An 18,542-nucleotide genomic window follows, 5' to 3' on the forward strand; every position below is an offset into this window, starting at 1 on the left:
TTACCTGAAGATCGCTTTAAAGTTAAGGCACAGTTAAACGTTGGTTCTCAACGGAGAGGGAGAGGGGTGGGGATGGAGTAGTTTTCTCTTAAAATAATTAGCAGAAGCACAAATAATCGATGTGATGGAAAATTTAGTGCTAAATTCAACTGTAAATACAATTCTAACATTGAAAAATGAGACTTAAACACGAAAAGTTCTACCATTATGCCCGTGTAAAAATCCAGTATTTTACCTTCCCTCAAAACATGATTCTTTTATTCTTTAAGAAATATGCAACTTGGCTATGTATGAAATCAACAAAAGAAAAATTGTGCAAAAAATGAATAAAATTACCACATGCTGTAATAAGCCGGTTAGTTAAGAAACAAGTTCACCAAAAATTAACATATAAACAAAGCATTATAAATTTAATTTTGTTAAAAATAATTTCCACTGACCCACCAAACAAATTTCCAATTGTCTTCTGAAGATTTAAGACAATTCATTTTTAATTGAAAGCACTCATTAGCATATAGCAGTAAAACATTTTTTTCTCAGAACAACAAACAACTGTTTAAATTTGGACTTCAGTGATATAACTGGCTGACAGTGTACCGTACACAAGTTATTTAGAAATTATATATACAAAAAAACTGTTCTCTTATTCAAGTTCTCATTCTTCTAACACTATTTCTTTGTAATAACATTATAGCCTACGTGACGATTAATTAATCAAAAACTAAAACAATTCTTCCCTACATCGGTCTAAAATTATTATTACGTTTTAAATGGCTACCAGTGAAATTCAAGGCCGTTCTACATCAGTTGTTTTCAACACAGTACCGCAGTCAATTATCCACTTTATATAAAATCAACTTCTACATACCTAGACTTCACTCAAAGCAGTTGAAAAGAACTTTCTCCATGGAAAATAAGGACAGCATCTGTGCTTCACATTTCGCAGAACCGTCCTCGAAGCTTCATTTCAACAATTCTGAGAAAAGCGTCTTCCTCGTGATTGGCTGAATGTTCAGAGTTGATCACTAAAAAGGGTCGAATTTGTCGAATTTCATTGACATGATCCGGGAGTCAATCAAAACCAATAAACTGAGGATTACGTGTGGAAAGGAAGTAGTTTGTAAGTAGTAGTTTCTTGAGGGAAATATGTCGAAAAAAACATTTGTTTACAACAACAACAACAACAAAAAGGATCGATCGACTACGCAAGGATCTAGCGAGACCCTTTCTCAAGTGTCTAACGCATTAGTTTTCATTTCAAAAGGACTGCCCTTTTTTGCAATATGCTTAATCAAATTAATATTTTTCTCTCCTGGATCTCCATAGAAGTAATCAGGATCATTTCTCGTATCAGCAAAAAGAGTTAAAACGGGGAAAGCAAATATAACTTATTCATCACCGACTAACACTGTTTCTCGAAATGTACTGATTCCAAGAGGACTGATTGTATGAGTCACGCAAGATAAGCGAACGTGACTGACGCCACTACATTTTTGTGGCGGTTTTTCTTCCAATATTCAGAGGAGAATATTTTTGGAATTTTTCTTTGAGGGCAAATAAGAAGAATGAAAAGCAGAAACCTCTAGAAAACTCGTCAGGGAAAAAAAAATGTACGTTTTAGTGTCGAGAACCTATCAAAAGATTTAATCTTTCCTGACAACGGTATTTTGACATGATCTACACAAGAAAAGATCAAAAGTTTATTCTCTCGTGTCAACAACCATCACGCTTATGTTGATCTTTTTAACCTCTTAGTTTATTCGAGTTTAGCGCATTATTCGAGTTTAGCGCACTAGGTTTGAACTGAGCTGACTCCAAGAAAGCTGTGTACAAATTAAGATGTGATAATTAATCACACTCCCAATGAAAGCTACTTGCGATCAGAGCAAGTATTTCCTACTTGTTTCAATACAAAAGGACTGCTTTGGACACCCGAAGGGTAAGGGGAATTAGTTAGGTCAATTTTTCCTGGTTATATGCCGCAGACCTCTCAGAGCCCCTAACCCCATTATGTTCTACTCTGTGGCATTTACAGACAGCATCTTAATCCACTTTTCAACCGCGAATTTTCCTATTTCTTAATTCCTACTAACCAAAATTTTCTTACCCAGAATCCCCCAAAAACGTGCGACCACAACTATGATAAGAATAAAATTCTATTATACTTAATCCAGCAGTGAACATGCGACCCATCCAGCGGCAAATCCTCAAAAGAAAATTAGCAGGAAGAAACCTCCCCCCCCCCCCGGGGGGAAGGACACCAAGTAAAAACAGACTGCGCGTTTTCCACTAACAGCCTGTTGACAAGCTTTCGTATGCACAGAAAAAAAATTTATAGCTTAATCACGGGTTTACTGAAGCTTGACTCCAAATAAACAAGTCTTCGTTCAAATTCATTAGCCTCGCGCTTTAAATTGACGCTATGCAAGCAAATCGACGTAAACATTCATTTCGCTTATGTTTCGCTGAGCACGCAGCACGCGAAAGAACAAAAATTCACAGTAATTTAGCTTTGCCTCTCAAAGCACACCGCCCAAATTGTCTGAAATTGGCTGAAACTATCGCATGCGAATCGAAGTAAAAATTTATTGCGCTCAGTCTTCGCTTAGTGTGCGGTAAGCAAGAGAACAAATCACAATTGGTTTAGGTCTGCCTCTCTAGATAAACTGTCCAAGGAGTCTACTTAAAGTATAATCAGAAAGCTGCCGATTACTTTTAAAACTCAGTTTTAAACCTTTCTACGCCTCATCCACAATCATGTAATTTTCCATGTTTGCCTGTTCAGACCAGGCAGGGTGTCTCGCACCATCCATCTCAGTCGCCACTTGGTTGTCTTCTACCAGTCTGTGATTTTCTCCACCAATCACAGCTCCGCAATCAGGACAAGTGCTTTTCTCCATTGCGCCGCCGCACTCAGTAATGGCATAGATATGTCCCTGAGGACATTTGTACCAATGACCTTGTTTGAGGCCCATGGCACTAACGATCTGTTGTTTTTCTTCTGGCGTCAACGGTAACAGACATGGGTATGCTTTTCTAAAATGTAAGTAGTGCAAAACGTATTATCTTTACTATCCTAGTCGTCGTCGTTATTGTCGTCAATATAAAACTCCTAAAATGACGCAAATGTCTTGTGTCTCCTTCAAACGGAAAGACCAAACAGATCACTTGCATAGCAATTCTGGGCCTCGATGCTCAAAAATTAGGTAACCAAAAGTGAAGACACCCAGAATAATAGAGAGATTTAAGAAAAAGTTTTCGCGATCAGTAACACGCAAAGATTCAACTCTTGCTATTTCCATCTCAGCCGTTTGTTTAGTGGAGTAACCGTTTTTTCCTGAGAGTGGGAGGTGTGGTGGCAGGGAGACATGTTTTTTACCCCACCTCCTCGAGCGCGTACAAAAGACACGTGATATGTAACTATTGACTGAGTGAGAGGACCAGACGCTAGACGGCCCGTTGGGGCATTTTATGATTTACGGACCGAGCGTTGCGTGATCCTCGCGTCGTGACAAAGAGTCAAATATTTTCTCACCCGGTCCGACCTAACTCAGTCAAAAAGCATTTTATTATATGACCGCCGCTCTTTTATTTCCCTCAATTCTTCTTTTAGCTCGCATCTTGCGCGGCCGCAAGGCTTTATCTGGCCCTGCTTACGCCATCGCTTACCCTCGTACGGGCATTCTTGTCTAATAATTACCAATAAAAACGTGCACGAGGCCGTATAAGTCATAGAGAAACTTTTAAAAATGCCTTAAAATACAAAAAACACTGTCAAGTAACGCACCTCATTCCCGACAGCATATCTAACAGCTCGTCCAACCTCTCGGATTGAATTAGTTTACCGCTGGACAGCTCATCGCGAACATCTCTCATCATCTGACCATGCGATTCCTCCGGAGTCAGGTTGATGCTTTCGATGTCGTGTTTCAGTAAACACAGCTCAAATCGTAGATTAACCCTGGTACATTCCAGGTTTATGTCTTGCAGCTCTCGTTCCGTGACTTCTCCTGACATAGCACGCTCCTTCAAATACTTCAAATCTTTTTGCAAGGAGTACCCTACCAAATGACACCAAAAGTAACCAATGATACTCTGAAGGAAGCGAACAATTATTATGGAAGATACTCGTAGGCTCACATTTAAAAAAAATTCGTCGTGAGATCACAACTCCTTAACCCTTTACCTCTCATGAGTGACCAAGAGGGAATTTCTCCTCACCATATCAATACAATATCAAGCATAGAAGTGATGAGAATAAAGAAAAATATCAATAAGGGGAGTATTAGCTGATGGGAGTTAAGGACCAGTCATTATCTATCACCTGGGGGGGGGGGGGGGAAGGGAGGAGGGACTGTAGAGACTTGATTGCCAATTAACAGCCAACTTGGGGGGGGGGGGATCATTAGAATATTACAGAGCCTCAGGGGGGATCAGGTAAATTGTCGTGACACAACCAAAATCCTCCACAGCCCATCCCCCCTCCGTGGCGATAAATAAGACCTGTGCCTAAAAAAGTTATCACATACTATGCAATGGGCAAAAGAAAATGTTATAGCAATAGCAGGGGGAGGGGGAGGCTATGTCAGTGATCTGTATTTCACACAGACTATTTACATAGTTTAGTGTAATTGTGTTACGACTACTAGGCTTACCCCTTTGAGGATACATTAACGGAATCATTTTCTAGTTAACTAATCCGCATTCTCAGAAACATCGTCATGAAACATTATATTTGTGAGTACCGTAAGATGCGATCGGCATTTCGCGCAGAATATTTACATAGTTTCGTGAAAATATATGCCTCCATTGCGTAAACGTTACATAAAAAGGACGCGAAAAAATATTGTAACGAGCAGAGGGAGAGATCAGAACTACGATTGTTTGAAGAAGTGAAGTTTGAACTGTAATTAATCGGGAACTGAAGGACTGATAGATACAAATTGTAAGTATTATCGTTTTGCCTTTGCGTTCACAAACGTACACTATTGTAACTTGTTTTCTTATAACTTTTGTAATTTCAGTTGACTGTATACGCATATATATATATATATATATATATATATATATATATATATAGTTAGATATAGCTCTTTGGCATACAAAGCTTTGCTTTCATGTCCAAATTGAGCACTCTACTAGGATGAGTCATTGCTGCTAGCATTATGCATGCTCACTAGTTTTTCTAGTTTGAGCACTCTGGCATGGCTTAGATGATCCCACATATGTGAGATCACTTGAGGTGGCTATATAGTCTTTCCTCCATCCTAGCATCAGCACTGCACTGATGAGGCCCAGAAGGCCGAAACAGTACTGTCTGCAGTTAGTTATATATATATATATATATATATATATATATATATATATATATATATATATATATATATATCCTCCACAGCCCATCCCCCCTCCGTGGCGATAAATAAGACCTGTGCCTAAAAAAGTTATCACATACTATGCAATGGGCAAAAGAAAATGTTACAGCAATAGCAGGGGGAGGGGGAGGCTATGACAGTGATCTGTATTTCACACAGACTATTTACATAGTTTAGTGTAATTGTGTTACGACTACTGCATGCTCACTAGTTTATCTAGTTTGAGCACTCTGGCATGGCTTAGATGATACCACACGTGTGAGATCACTTGGGGTGGCTATACAGCCTTACCTCCATCCTAGCATCAGCACTGCACTGATGAGGCCCAGAAGGCCGAAACAGTACTGTCTGCAGTTAGTTATATATATATATATATATATATATATATATATATATATATATAGAATGGCTTCTAGAATGGCCTTATAGAATGGCTTCGACAAGACAACAGAGAAATACAAGGAGAAACCGGAATCAAGACGAAGGAGTTAATACGCGCACGGACGAGCGCGAGCAAAGCAGCGAGGACGATGTTACACCATCAGCTAGTTTCATCGAAACAGCGAATCCAGCGAGGAACCCTCAAATAACGGAAAAACCAACAGATCTTGGATGGAAAGTGTACTCCCTAAAAGAAAGAAACATGAGGATGAAACTACACGTTGAATTCCTGAAAACATGCATAGAGGAAGATATTATTCCGAAAGGATTAACCATTGATTTGCGATCGACGACAGGCCGACAAGATGAAACCTTCCAAAACAAATGGAAAGAAATACTAAGCAATTGCTCACGGCAGCTCGCGGAATGTCTCGTGGAACACTACGAGAGGCAGCTGGCACAAAATATTGCCGTGATAGCCGACACTTTCGAGTCACTAGAGAAGATTGAGGACTGGACGGACAGGGACAAGCAACAAGTAGAACAAGAAATAGAATCAATTATTGACACGAAAGAAAAACAGCTAAAGGAGAAAAAAGAAAAGAAGCTGGAAACTGCCCGTAAGAACAAACAACCGGTGCAAGAGGCAGAACATCAACCACTTGATCGGGGCACTGAAACATATGCAGAAGTAGTCAAGAAACACATTCGTCAGAAACTGACCCCAAATAAGTCAGTCCCCACAAGAAGAAAAATACCACCTGAAGAACGTGGCCAAAGAAGGTACTATGAAAGATCATCAAGGGACAGAGAGTGGGGCTACAGACGCTACCAACAACAATCACTAGATTACAACCAGCATGAAGGAGGTAAACGCCAATCACAACGGCGGTATTTTTTAAGCGGTCGCCCACCCGCCAGGAACAGATACAAAGATTGAGATTGAAACCAAACCGAAAAGATATCAACGGAAATTTGACATTGGAACGGAAACGGACAATGAGTAAAGTCAAACCCAAAGAAATGACACGTGAGAAATCCACACAGATAGAGAATATTTTAAATAGACGAACAGTAAACTTATCTGGCATTCAACTTACGCAGTCGGAAACAAACCTTCTACGTAAGGGACTTAACTTTTGCCCAACACCACCGCCACCAGGAAAATATGAAATCAGTAAGGACATTGATGCCTTTGCCCGTAGACTAACCCTTAAGGAATATCACACTCCTGAGAATATAGAAGACGTAATAGACGGCCCTGGATACCAACCATCGATTCTTCAAAAATTGAACCAGAAGGAGCGCAAGGTGTATACTGGACCTTCAAGGGAACCATACCTTAATACATATATTGACAAATTAAGGCAAGAAATCAGTGATGAGACTTCGCACAATCTACGATCTCCACGTAATAATCTAACCAAGCGTGAGAGAGCAGCTTTGTTTAGACTAAGCAACAACACGGACATAATCATCAAGCCCGCAGATAAAGGCGGAGCTACGGTCATCATGAATGCAAAGGACTATGTAAAGGAGGCTAAACGCCAACTAGACAATGAAGAATATTACAAGAGAGTAGGAAGAGATCTCACTCTTGAACACGAACAGCTCATAAACCAGTGCTTAGATACACTTATGGACGACGGAGAATTAGAAGAAGAAGTAGCTTAACTCTTAAGACCAGCACAATCAAGGACTCCTATATTCTATATGCTCCCCAAAATACACAAAGTTAACAATCCAGGTAGACCAGTAGTATCCTCCGTGAACAGCCACACGGAGAAGCTATCAGCTTATGTGGACGAATTTTTGAGACCTATAGCAGAAAAGCTACCGTCATACATACAAGATACCACACACTTCATTAAGCGAATACGGAGTTTGGGCAAGTTACCCGAGAAGTGTTACTTAGCAACTCTGGACGTATCAAGCCTATATACGAATATAGACACAGACGAAGGACTCACTATTGTGGAGGAAGAGCTAGGCAAAACGAACCAGAACAAGCCATCACCGATGACATTATCGTGTCTCCTCGAGAAGGTTCTTAAGCTTAACAACTTTACCTTTGGCAATGAACACTACATCCAAATCAAAGGAACAGCCATGGGAACCAGAGTCGCTCCCAACTTTGCAAACGTATACATGGGTAGACTTGAAGAAAGATTCGTGTACCAAACAGAGTGGATGGACCATATCATACTCTGGGTACGCTTTATAGATGATATATTCCTTATCTGGAAAAGTGATAAAGACTCTTTGATTAATTTCATAAATTACCTTAACAGTGTAGCACCCTCAATCAGGTTTACACACGAAATCTCTGCACATTCAGTGAATTTCCTTGATACGACCGTTCTAAAGGACGATCAAGGCAACATCAGTACAGATGTTTATCAGAAACCAACTGATACTCATCCATACCTCCATTGGACATCAGCACATCCACCTCATCTGAAACGGAGCATCCCATACAGTCAAGCCTTGAGGTTGAGGCGAATATGCTCTTCAACAGACACATTGAAGAAACGAATCCTGGAATATTCGGATTTCTTTGTAGCGTGTGGTTATGCACAACGCAAAGTTCTCCACGAAATGCAGAAAGTGCTAACATTGACTCAAGAGGATTGTTTACAGACCAAAGAACGTGAACCAACAGATCGAATTCCTCTGGTTACTACATTCAACCCCCATACCACATTTATTGCAGAAATTGCTAAACGAAATTGGAACTTTCTCAAATCAAAAGAAAGATTATCATTCATCTTCAACAAGCCACCTTTAGTAGCCTACCGACGACCGAAAAGTCTACGAGACAGACTTGTTCGTTCAAGATTTGTAAATGAAACACCTCAGAATTTGATACCAAAGGGATGTAGAGCATGTGAAAGAACGAAGTGTAGTTGGTGTAAAAAGATCAACCAGACCACAACTTTCACCAGTCCCAATAACAACAAGACCTATACCATATTTCATACAGTGGACTGCCAATCGTCATGGATCATTTACATAATCGAGTGCAACATTTGCAAACTTCAATACATTGGCAAAAGCGAAACTGCATTTAACCTACGGTTAAACAATCACAGAAACCATATTAAAAAGGGAGTGAGTAGCTGCGAACTCACGGAACACTTTTTACATAACAAACGAACTCACGACTTTAACAATAATGTTACCATAACCATTATAGAGCAAATCCGAAAAGATCATCCGAAAAGATCATTTAGAGACTGACAAAAAGAAAGAAGTCCTTAGAGAAAGAGAGATTTTTTGGCAAAGAACATTAAACTCCTTTCAGCCATATGGACTAAACAAAAGAACTGGATAAAGCTTTTACGCGAAAACCTTTATAAAGTTTTAGGTACATAAATTGTTTATAACATACGTTATAAAGGTTTTAAAACTGTTAACCAATTAGAAACACTAATTGTTTACGAGAGATTTTACTCAGCATTTAATTAAGCAACATGCACTGTACTACGTCACACAATTAACCAATTACGACTCTGTAACAATTGCATGTTAAGGCCCCTGAGGAAGGCAAATGCCGAAACGCGTCGGGTCTTGAATAAAGCGTTGAAAACGGAAGCACATTCTCCATTGTGCAAATTATATATATATATATATATATATATATATTGGACTCAAACGCCCTGCCAAGAGATCTTATTATGATTAATATTATTTAAGGGCCCTTACAGGGATTTTGTTACTAATTTGCCCTTTCAGGCTCCAAAGGCCTTGTTTTGGGATTTTGGTACGGTTTACAGTTGTAGGTTAGAGGGGGTCTATCCTTTTATAATGCTTGCCGCATTGCCTCTTCAGTTGCGCGATTCGTTTTAGCAAGTTTAGTTTTTTAGTTTTTATTTTTTAAGCTTTATCTCTCGTATTTTGTCAATTATTTTCTTTGTGGCTTGTTTTTTTCGATATTTTTTCGCTTTGTTGATTTCGTTTTTTGTCATCTTTTTATTAACACCACTTTCTGCTCTTTCGCGTGATTTTGTCCCTTATTCATTAGTTGTCACCTGTAATTACGTAATCATTAGCACATCGATCTTATTTAAAGCTCTTTGTTATTGAAAAGTTGTAAATAACTGAAGGTCTCTGACCAAAACGTTTTTATTAAATTGTTTATCTTTTTTACGTCAGAAGTTGTCCATCCCCGCATTTTTTTTTTTGATTCTCTACGTTCGTGTTTGAAGTGAGGTTTGGACTGCGAATCTTTTTTGATCCTCCTGGCGCGGTGCGGTACACCTTTTCTTGGCCTGAGAGTACTAGTAACAATTTTATAAACATACATGCATATATGTATGTATATGTATATATATATATATATGTATATATATATATATGTTCGACCAGATCGGATGTAGTGCAAATAAATTCTCGAATCCCTGATTCCCGTGGTTGATCTTCAACTCTACCTGTGTCTTACCCGTAGGTGCAGAACAGTCAGTATGTCAGTGGTGGGTTAACCAAAACCGTAAGGGAACTTTCACAATAAACCATAAAGGGTTTCATTTCCCCAAACAGAGGCGTTTATCTAAGTCGCTACTGACGGTAATTTAATTGATACACTAGGAAAAAAAAAAGAAACATGCGCACGTACCTTCCACACGACTTTCGTTGCTGACTTGGCTCTGAGTCTTAAAAAATATTCTATGATTCAGCTTCTGGTTTATCTCGGCAAATCTCTTCATCAGCATCACCCGGTTTTTGGTGACAGCTGCCATAAACATGTTCGACAATTTGGTCACACGTCTCATTAGTGTGTTCCAGTCTTTCTCTTTATCCTCCGCCTCAAGTGTCGGCTTCAAAGCTCTCAAACTTGTTTCCAAGTCTTTCTTTGCAGCCTCGATCTCAACCGGATTCCCGTTGACCTTAGCCTTGACTTTTTCAATGTAAAGCAACTGCTTTTTAATAATATTACCGTATCGTAGGCTCCTACGGATACTCTTCTTGCATCGAGGACAAGTTCTCAGTTGAATTACCTCACAGTTCTCTTGGTTTAGATGGGACGTATCCATGTAGCTATGAAATAGTGATAGTGAAGACTGCTAAATGATTCACACGAGATAAAATTGTCCACCGAACATATTTAAACTTACCCCACACACGTAATACACTGAGAAACCTTAAGCTGATGGCCAAGATCTGACAGTTTTGGCCCTAATGGCCCAATGGCAGATCCAGGGGGAGGGTCCAGGGGTCGGGACCAGCCCCCTCCCTTCCTCATCAGATGTGCGGGTTTTGTCACTTTTTGTCTGTTACCAAAATTCTACCAACAAAAGGATCACACGTTACTAATCAATAAAGTAATTCAAAACGTACTTGTCTTGAGACACTGTCTCATATTATTTAGGCTATAGAATTCCAGGATCCGCTCTTGTAGCGGCTCTTAATTGCCACACAATTCCATGAAATGGGGCTCTGTTCTAGTTTAACTTCGTTGGGGTTTACAAATAATTACCGCGTTGGATGAAAGAAAAATTAAAATATAGAAGACTATACTTACTAATCAAGATCTTTTACAGCAAAGATGTGTTTGCAGTCCGGAAGCTGAACGAAACGCGCATCTGGTTCGTCTTCTCCACCTAAAAATATCTGGGTGATTGGGTCGCCATTGTTTTTCTCGCACACGGCACAAATGCACTCCTCTCCACACAAGCCTCGGCAGCGATGGGGACGACTCTTACTTCCGCACTTGAGGAACTTTTCGCAAGGCCTGTCACATCTTGGGCGATCGCACAACTCACCACACAACTTGCTACAACTGTAATGTCGGCATTTCCAATTGCACTTTTCTGTGCAAGGCTTGCACGACTCACTGCAAGGGTGTTTACACTTCGAATGCCTACAACGGTTTTCGCATGACATCCCACATGGCGGGCAGGATTTTGCGCATGATGACGTGTACCCATGAGAACAAACCAGTACTTTCTTGCTCCTGTTCTTACACCGCTTATGAACTCGACCCATGCGACACTCACCACACGTTCCAGGGCACTGGTGGCCGCATTCCAAAACGTCCTGACAACGGGTTGTGCAATCTGCCGGTGTTGCTGAGCAAGCAATACTGACTTCATGTCCACATGGCCAATCTGTTCTCTTGACAAGCTCCTGGCATTCTCTTGTGCAAGGTTGACCACAGTGGTTCTGACAGCGGTGGGAACAGGGTAGAATTTTTACACATTTTTCTTTGCACTGGACCTTGTTCAAATCCCTGCCGCATTTCACGGTTGTCTTGTGCCCACAGGATGGTAGAGTCTTCTCCACCACCTCTTGACAGAATGTGTCACATTTCTGCCAGCAAACCTTTGAACACGTGTGGTCACAGCCAACGATTTTCTTGACGCACAGCTCTCCACAGCGATACTCCAAGTGATCGACATCATAAGGGTGACATGACCGTTTGCAGGCATGACCGCAATCCAGGCGCACTTCGCAAGGACGCTGACATCCCCCGTCAGGGGCTTTCTCTTCGAAATCTTCGGCTGTTTCTGCTGTGATCTCTTCATTGTGGCTTTGACAGATAAGGGGTAAGGACGCGCCAAAGCTATCACTCGCTTTCAAATCCTCAATAATCTTGCTCCAGACTTCACTGTGTTTGCAGAGAAGGGTGAAGTTTCCAATACAATAGAAGCCCTTTCTGGCACGAGAGAGCGCCACGCATGCACGGTTTTCCATCTTGATGAAGCCAGCCTTGTCATCTTTGTTGCTCCGCACGAGCGAGAGAAGAATGACGTCGTTTTCTTCACCTTGAAAGTTGTCGACTGTTGTCAGGCGCACTTGGTTGAGCTCTTCAATTTCTTTTTTTTGAAGGCAGCCTCTGATGGCAAACATTTGTCCTGTATATGTTGTCAAAAGGGTAATTTGATGGGCTTCATAACCTTGCTGCAACAGATAACGACACAAGGCCACCACAAACTTAACCTCGTAGTCATTCACGTGACTGTGGGAATCTTCACAATGATTCTCCAAATGACTGTGGTTGATGAAGAACATGTTCTTCTTGATTCCTTTGATGTCTTCATATTTCTCTACCGACTCGTGATTCTCGAGATCGTCATAGATATGTTTCATCAAGGCGGCAATTTCAGGTCTCATACGATGCTGTACGTTGAGGGTCTCACACTGAAGACCCACACTGACCACTCTTTCAAACAGGGACACATCCAGATGGTACTTCTTAGCTAATTCATAAACTTCCGGCTTAGGTCTGAGTTGCTTGTGATCACCAATCAAAATTAAATGCTGACAGTCTTTGGTCAGTGACGTAATTATGTGGGCCTCCAGCACTTCAGCCGCTTCTTCAACCAGTACAATTTTAGGACGAATCCGCTGAAGTGTGCGGCGGTACCTGGCGGCACAAGTAGTAGTCATTCCAATGATCTTCGCACTTTGAAGAACATGAAAATCTTCCTCGAGCATCACTTCAAACTTACGCGCCAATGCTCTTTCGTAATCTGGCTGTTTTCTCTGAAGTTTCTTCATGTAGTATTTCTCTGCCTTCTGAAGCCACGACCTGTACAGATTCCATCGCTGAAATGGCGAAAATCCTAACGGGTTGTACTGACTATTTCTCTCTTCGCGTTCACTCATGGCTTCATCTCTTAGAAGTTTTCTGCGAAGTTTAAGCGGTGCTGTAATGTCTTCAGTTGTTCCGATAGTCACCTCTGATGGCTTCACCGCTTCGTCCTCCTCAATGTCTTCGTAATCCTCTTCGTTCGAGAAATTCCGAGCTGACTCCTGCAAATGAAAATCTTTGTCCCTGTCCATATCATGTCCATTGCTCTTGGAATCCTTCTGCTTCGTATCGTAATGTAAGTCTAACCATTCACACAACAGGGAATCCTTGTTTTCTTGCGAATCTTTGAACCACTTGACATGACGAGCTAACATGAACTTCTCCAGTATGCGAAAGGCCAGAATCTTCCTTCTGGAGTACTTCAGGACAGCAACACAGAGATCCAAGGATCCATCTTTGTTTAGTTCTTTGATCTCCCGTTGAGCGTTTTTTCTTGCACTGTATATCGCGAAAGGAGTAAGCTTGTTGGTAGCCGCCTGCTCCCGCCGGTCCCTCAGGGTGCAGCCTTTCAACTTTTCACTGCTGCGTCCACCGACACGCACGATACCTATTGAGAGCAGACATTACAGATCAAAGTCTTAGAATTATTATCATAAATGCACGTTCATCAAACGCCTCGTTAAAAATATACTTCTTTTTCTCGAAGCAATCTTCTATTTAGAAGATAAACAATCTGAGAAAAAAACCCTCGATCAAAAAGCGCTAAGGTCAAAGTGATCTGTCATTGAAGAAATCAAAGGGCTGGTAGAAGGGAGAGAAAAACTCCTCGTTGTTTGGAGCGCTCTCCTCTCGAGTGTTGCAAAGCAAAAATCAGATTATCAGCAACATTCAATCAAAAAGGCAAAGACCACAAGGAATCAATCAGAACTTCAAAAAGGCAAAAAGCCAAAGATCACAAAGAACTAATCAGAACTTCATGAAAACAATTGCAATAGATTTAAAGGTGTAGATGACGGAGTCAAGACGAGTTAGGATTACCATCTAATTATATTGGTTTAGCACCATAAGAAACCGCCAATGCAATTCTAGATTACTCTCGACCTTCAATCGAGACTTCTCTATTAATCGTAGATTACCGCTGTAAAGATTCGAGAACAGCTGAAATATTACATTTCTGCTTTTTTGGGGGGAGAAAGAGGATCGCAGATTACAAAAATTTTTACTTCCTTACCTTCTCTCGGAAGACCACTCAAGAAATCGTCCAAGGCGTGGTTCGTGTAAGACACCATCAAAATTGGCGACGGTTCATTTTCGTTCTGCCGCAAGGTGCCGCTTTGTAGCAGAACACGCGCTATCTTCTGACCAACGTACGTCTTCCCAGTACCTGGTGGGCCTTGTATAACCGCAAAATTTTTGGTCAGTGCCATTTTGAACGCGCTCATCTGCGACTTATTAAAGCCTAGGTCTTCTGGATTGAGTTCCAAGTCGTAAATATTCAAGACACCAGCGGGTCGGTCGTCTGCTGGAGGTCCTTCATTGGAACCTTCGTTACCGTCAATTGAAAGTTCATCTGTGGCAACGGAGTCCAAATCACTGCCCGAACTGGCTGAATTTTCTTCGGACAGTAACTCGAGATCGGGCATACTCCACTCAGCATCTTCTGTATCCGACCCCCAATCACGATTGAGTAAATCGCGATAATCGGAGATGACACTATCTTCGCTAGAAACTGACTCAGCTTCCATGTTTTCCATAGCGTTACTTACTTGGGATGTTGTCAAGTCCACTTCTTGTTCTATTATTCCACTCATGTCGAAAAAACCATTGGTTTTGTTTTCATAAGCAGGTGGCTTCACATCTTGGTTGCATTGAACGATATGCTCTGCAAACGGAAGTTCACCATCCTTAATTCCCTGCAAGCCTTCTAAAACGTGTCTGTAGGCTTGGAAGAACGCTGGGGACTCTACCATATCAAACTGCTCTTTATCCTCTATGAATTGATTCAGGATTTCAAGATTAGCTTCTTCAAATCGCACTTCAAGCTCGCCAACACAAAGGTCGCGTGAATCTCGATTCTCCACGGTCGCAAGTAAGAGATTGCGAAATCCGTCGGCTGAAAGGCAAAGGAGGGAACCAAACTTGAAAACCTTGCTCTTCTTCTCCCATTTCACGCGACGTACATCCGGGTGAAACGAGTCGAACCGGATTCTGTAAACCATTCCCTTTCCACTACATACGGGGTATAAGATTGTGACGTTACGGTACACAGGAACGTCTCGTGCACGTTTACCGTGGCTTGGGTTACTTGCTGCCGTGGGACTACGGTCCCTTTTAAGCTGTTTTATTCCATTGCGAAGAGGTAAGATGAAGTCTTCTCTTAAAAGTCGAAATTGCACGTCTAAATAGTGCTCCTGGTCTGAGTACCTTCCATCAACAACGTTTTTACGAAGAAACGGCTTGTTATGGGGTTCTAAATCAGCTACTCGTGGGATCACGCTCATATCGCGAAAATCCTCGGGTGGCGTTAGCTGAGATTCGTCTGGCTGAGTTGTTTTCCGGCGATTTATTTCATCTTTGTACTCCTTGACCTGTTGAAGCTTCTTCTCCAACGTCTCTGCGTCTTCAAGGAGACCCTTACTCTTCATATCTTCCACCGTCTCATTCAGTTGAGCATTGGGAATGAGGTGAATTACGTCCTGTTCAAATCTCTGCAACAACTCCAGGAAAACCTCTGCTATCAGCAAGACCAGTTTATCAGGCTCATAATTGTCACCAAGCTCTGAAACGTCGGACATTTGGCTGATAAACTTGGTAAGATGCAATTGCAGGCAATTTGTTTTAATTACCATACGTAGCATTTTGTTAGCAATCTCTTTCTTATCATTTGGTGAGCAGCACACGTGTATGGCTCGAATAACAAGCTTCATCAGATCGGGTCGTATTGTTTCTGTCTTCAGCAGAGCCTCAAATCGTTTAGAATTGTTGAAGAGATCCAATATGCCTTCATCAGGAGAGTTTGAATTGCAGATTTTATCCAATGCCATGTAATTGAGAGGCTTTGGATCTCTTTTTTGTTGAATTCCAGCCTCCCCATGACTTTCTCTTCCATTTCTGTCAATTTCTCGTCTTCTCTCCGGGGAAAACCCACGTGACTGCCATGTTCCACTGTCATTTCTTTCGATGCATCCTTGTCCTTCAACAGACATGCGCAGTCTCTTTGATCTCGATAAATCATGACCCTCTTCACAGAAGGATCTTTTATTTCCTATCACTGTTACGGTTCTCTTCATATTTTTCTGACTTTGGAAGTTACGTTACCAGCAACATGGAATACTTAACCTAAATACTTAAAACAAAAAGGAAAAAAAAGAAAAGATAAAAACCAAGAATTCTCCAAGCCGTAGTTAGTAACTGATCGTTTATTTAACAGTCCTTGTGAGAGTACACTTGATAATGACTTTAGTGATAGACAGCCTGAGCGAAAGTCATCCTCAGGGTCACGTGAGGAGTCACTTGTCAGTCGAGATGGTCTAGTTCCTGAAAGCTGATTGGTCAGTTTCGCCGTGATCTCCTGGCTTTTTAACCTATGCAGGGTGTGTCCTTTAGTCTGTTAGCAAGCAAATTCGTAATTATGTTTGGCGCTTGTTCAAGCTGTAGTAAAGACTGAAATAACTGAAAAATTTGTTTACTGATCATGTCCTTTAGTCTGTTAGCAAGCAAATTCGTAATTATGTTTGGCGCTTGTTCAAGCTGTAGTAAAGAATGAAATAACTGAAAAATTTTTTTACTGGTCAGCTAACGTTGGTCAGGGACAAGATAGCAGTGCTTGTGCTTTCATGATACGAAAACTTGTTGACAGGCAAGTATACCTGAACTAAGTTCTTGTGAGAATAAGAAGACCGCAAGATCTTTCCAGACTTCAGAAGAAACGTCATGGCTCAAAACTACTCTTGACAAGTTGATCGTTTCAAAACATTGTTAAAAATAAAAATCGCGTCTGAGATCTCAATTTTTGGAAAATTATAAGCACTTTAATTGGTTATGTAATTATGAGACCTTGTCAAGGAGTTTAGACTTCACAGTCTAGCGGATGATCTGTCAATATTCATTACGGCTGGCTTTTCGCTGAAGAGCCTGTTTTGTCATCAACAGTATCAGGATTTATGACACAACTGAGCATTAATGATGAAAAAAAAACACAAACCACTTTTCTTTCGCAGTCATGAGCATTAAAACATGAGCATGTAAAGAGGAAGCCACTAACTATCAGAAAGCCACTCGTACGTCGCGCAGACGACAAACGTAATGTGTTCAATGAACTGTATCATTAACTAAGCGAACTATTCATCGGGTTGCTAATTTTTTTAAGTGCTGCTGTCGTGTTGCGTCGAGGATTTGTCGATAAAGTAGTGAACTGAAGTGAAGTTTACAAATTTTACCCACCACATAAATTATGTACGCTTTCGAAATTAGTAATTTAAAATGGACACCTATCGTTTCAGATTTGTTTTCAGAACGCTCACTTTCATACTTTGTAACAAGTTGACACACTTTCCTGGTAAGATCAGCTCGATTTTAAAAATAGAGTTGTGAGAATTCTTTCCAATAACAAGCATCAGCATATTACCAAGTATTGTAATCCATACATCAATACACGATCAAATTTCGAGGCTTGCCAAAAGCGTTAAGCTTCATTTGTCTCAGAGTTAATTTAAAATTCAGCAATATTTATAAATCATACGTACCCAAGTCTCACATGGCTCATTGGTTTCGACGAAAACAGAGAAAAATAGGATGAAAAAGACGTAAACATCACTGAACGCCACCATCTCTTGGAGTATTCTGAGAAAGTTTGCGAAGAGCATCTGTGATTCCGAGAAAGGCATCCTCTTCCTGATTGGTTGAACGTATGGAATGATTCTTAAGTCACACATAGAAATAGAAATACAATCACGCCACCAGGAAATAACGTTATAACTGCGAAATTTTAGTGAGTCTTTTACACGAGACTATCTGAACTGGTTGAATGAAATAAATCTGTTGTATGTACTGTTTTACAATAAAAATCTGCAATCAAATGAGCCTCAATACAGTTCTTGACCAGTTATCACGTGAAATACATTAGTCTATGGCGTGACAAATAAATGGCCACACTGACAAATCTCGGTGATTGGCCCTACAGAACGACCTGGACACTGCTTAGGGCAACAGAAAACTCCGCAAAAGCTATATCTCTGCGAAAACAAAAAGTA

At 40.8% G+C, this 18,542-nt stretch overlaps 1 protein-coding gene across 1 annotated transcript; it reads right to left on the reverse strand.

Moving 5' to 3' along the window:
* Positions 1 to 459: 459 nt before the first annotated feature.
* Positions 460 to 18,358, reverse strand: LOC113682739 (NFX1-type zinc finger-containing protein 1). The gene is made up of 6 exons (XM_089194739.1): positions 18,036 to 18,358; positions 14,522 to 16,636; positions 11,278 to 13,897; positions 10,372 to 10,793; positions 3,788 to 4,061; positions 460 to 3,036 (listed from the first exon to the last, which is right to left on the reverse strand). Exons 2-6 carry the CDS (start codon positions 16,578 to 16,580, stop codon positions 2,739 to 2,741), a joined length of 5,673 nt encoding a protein of 1,890 aa, XP_089050865.1. The 5' UTR covers positions 16,581 to 16,636; positions 18,036 to 18,358; the 3' UTR covers positions 460 to 2,738.
* Between the last annotated feature and the right edge of the window lie 184 nt (positions 18,359 to 18,542).

This window comes from Pocillopora damicornis, chromosome 14 (assembly GCF_964200805.1).
Source record: "Pocillopora damicornis chromosome 14, jaPocDami1.2, whole genome shotgun sequence".
In the NCBI taxonomy this organism is placed as follows: domain Eukaryota; kingdom Metazoa; phylum Cnidaria; class Anthozoa; order Scleractinia; family Pocilloporidae; genus Pocillopora; species Pocillopora damicornis.

Bases quoted from the DNA above. Each gene is read 5' to 3' on its own strand.
- LOC113682739 (XM_089194739.1), bottom strand. From the start codon at position 16,580: ATGAAGAGAACCGTAACAGTGATAGGAAATAAAAGATCCTTCTGTGAA. The intron at 13,898-14,521 runs GTAAGGAAGTAA...TGCTCTCAATAG, and splicing joins GAGTGGTCTTCCGAGAGAAG to GTATCGTGCGTGTCGGTGGA. The intron at 10,794-11,277 runs GTAAGTATAGTC...ACTATTTCATAG, and splicing joins GCTGTAAAAGATCTTGATTA to CTACATGGATACGTCCCATC.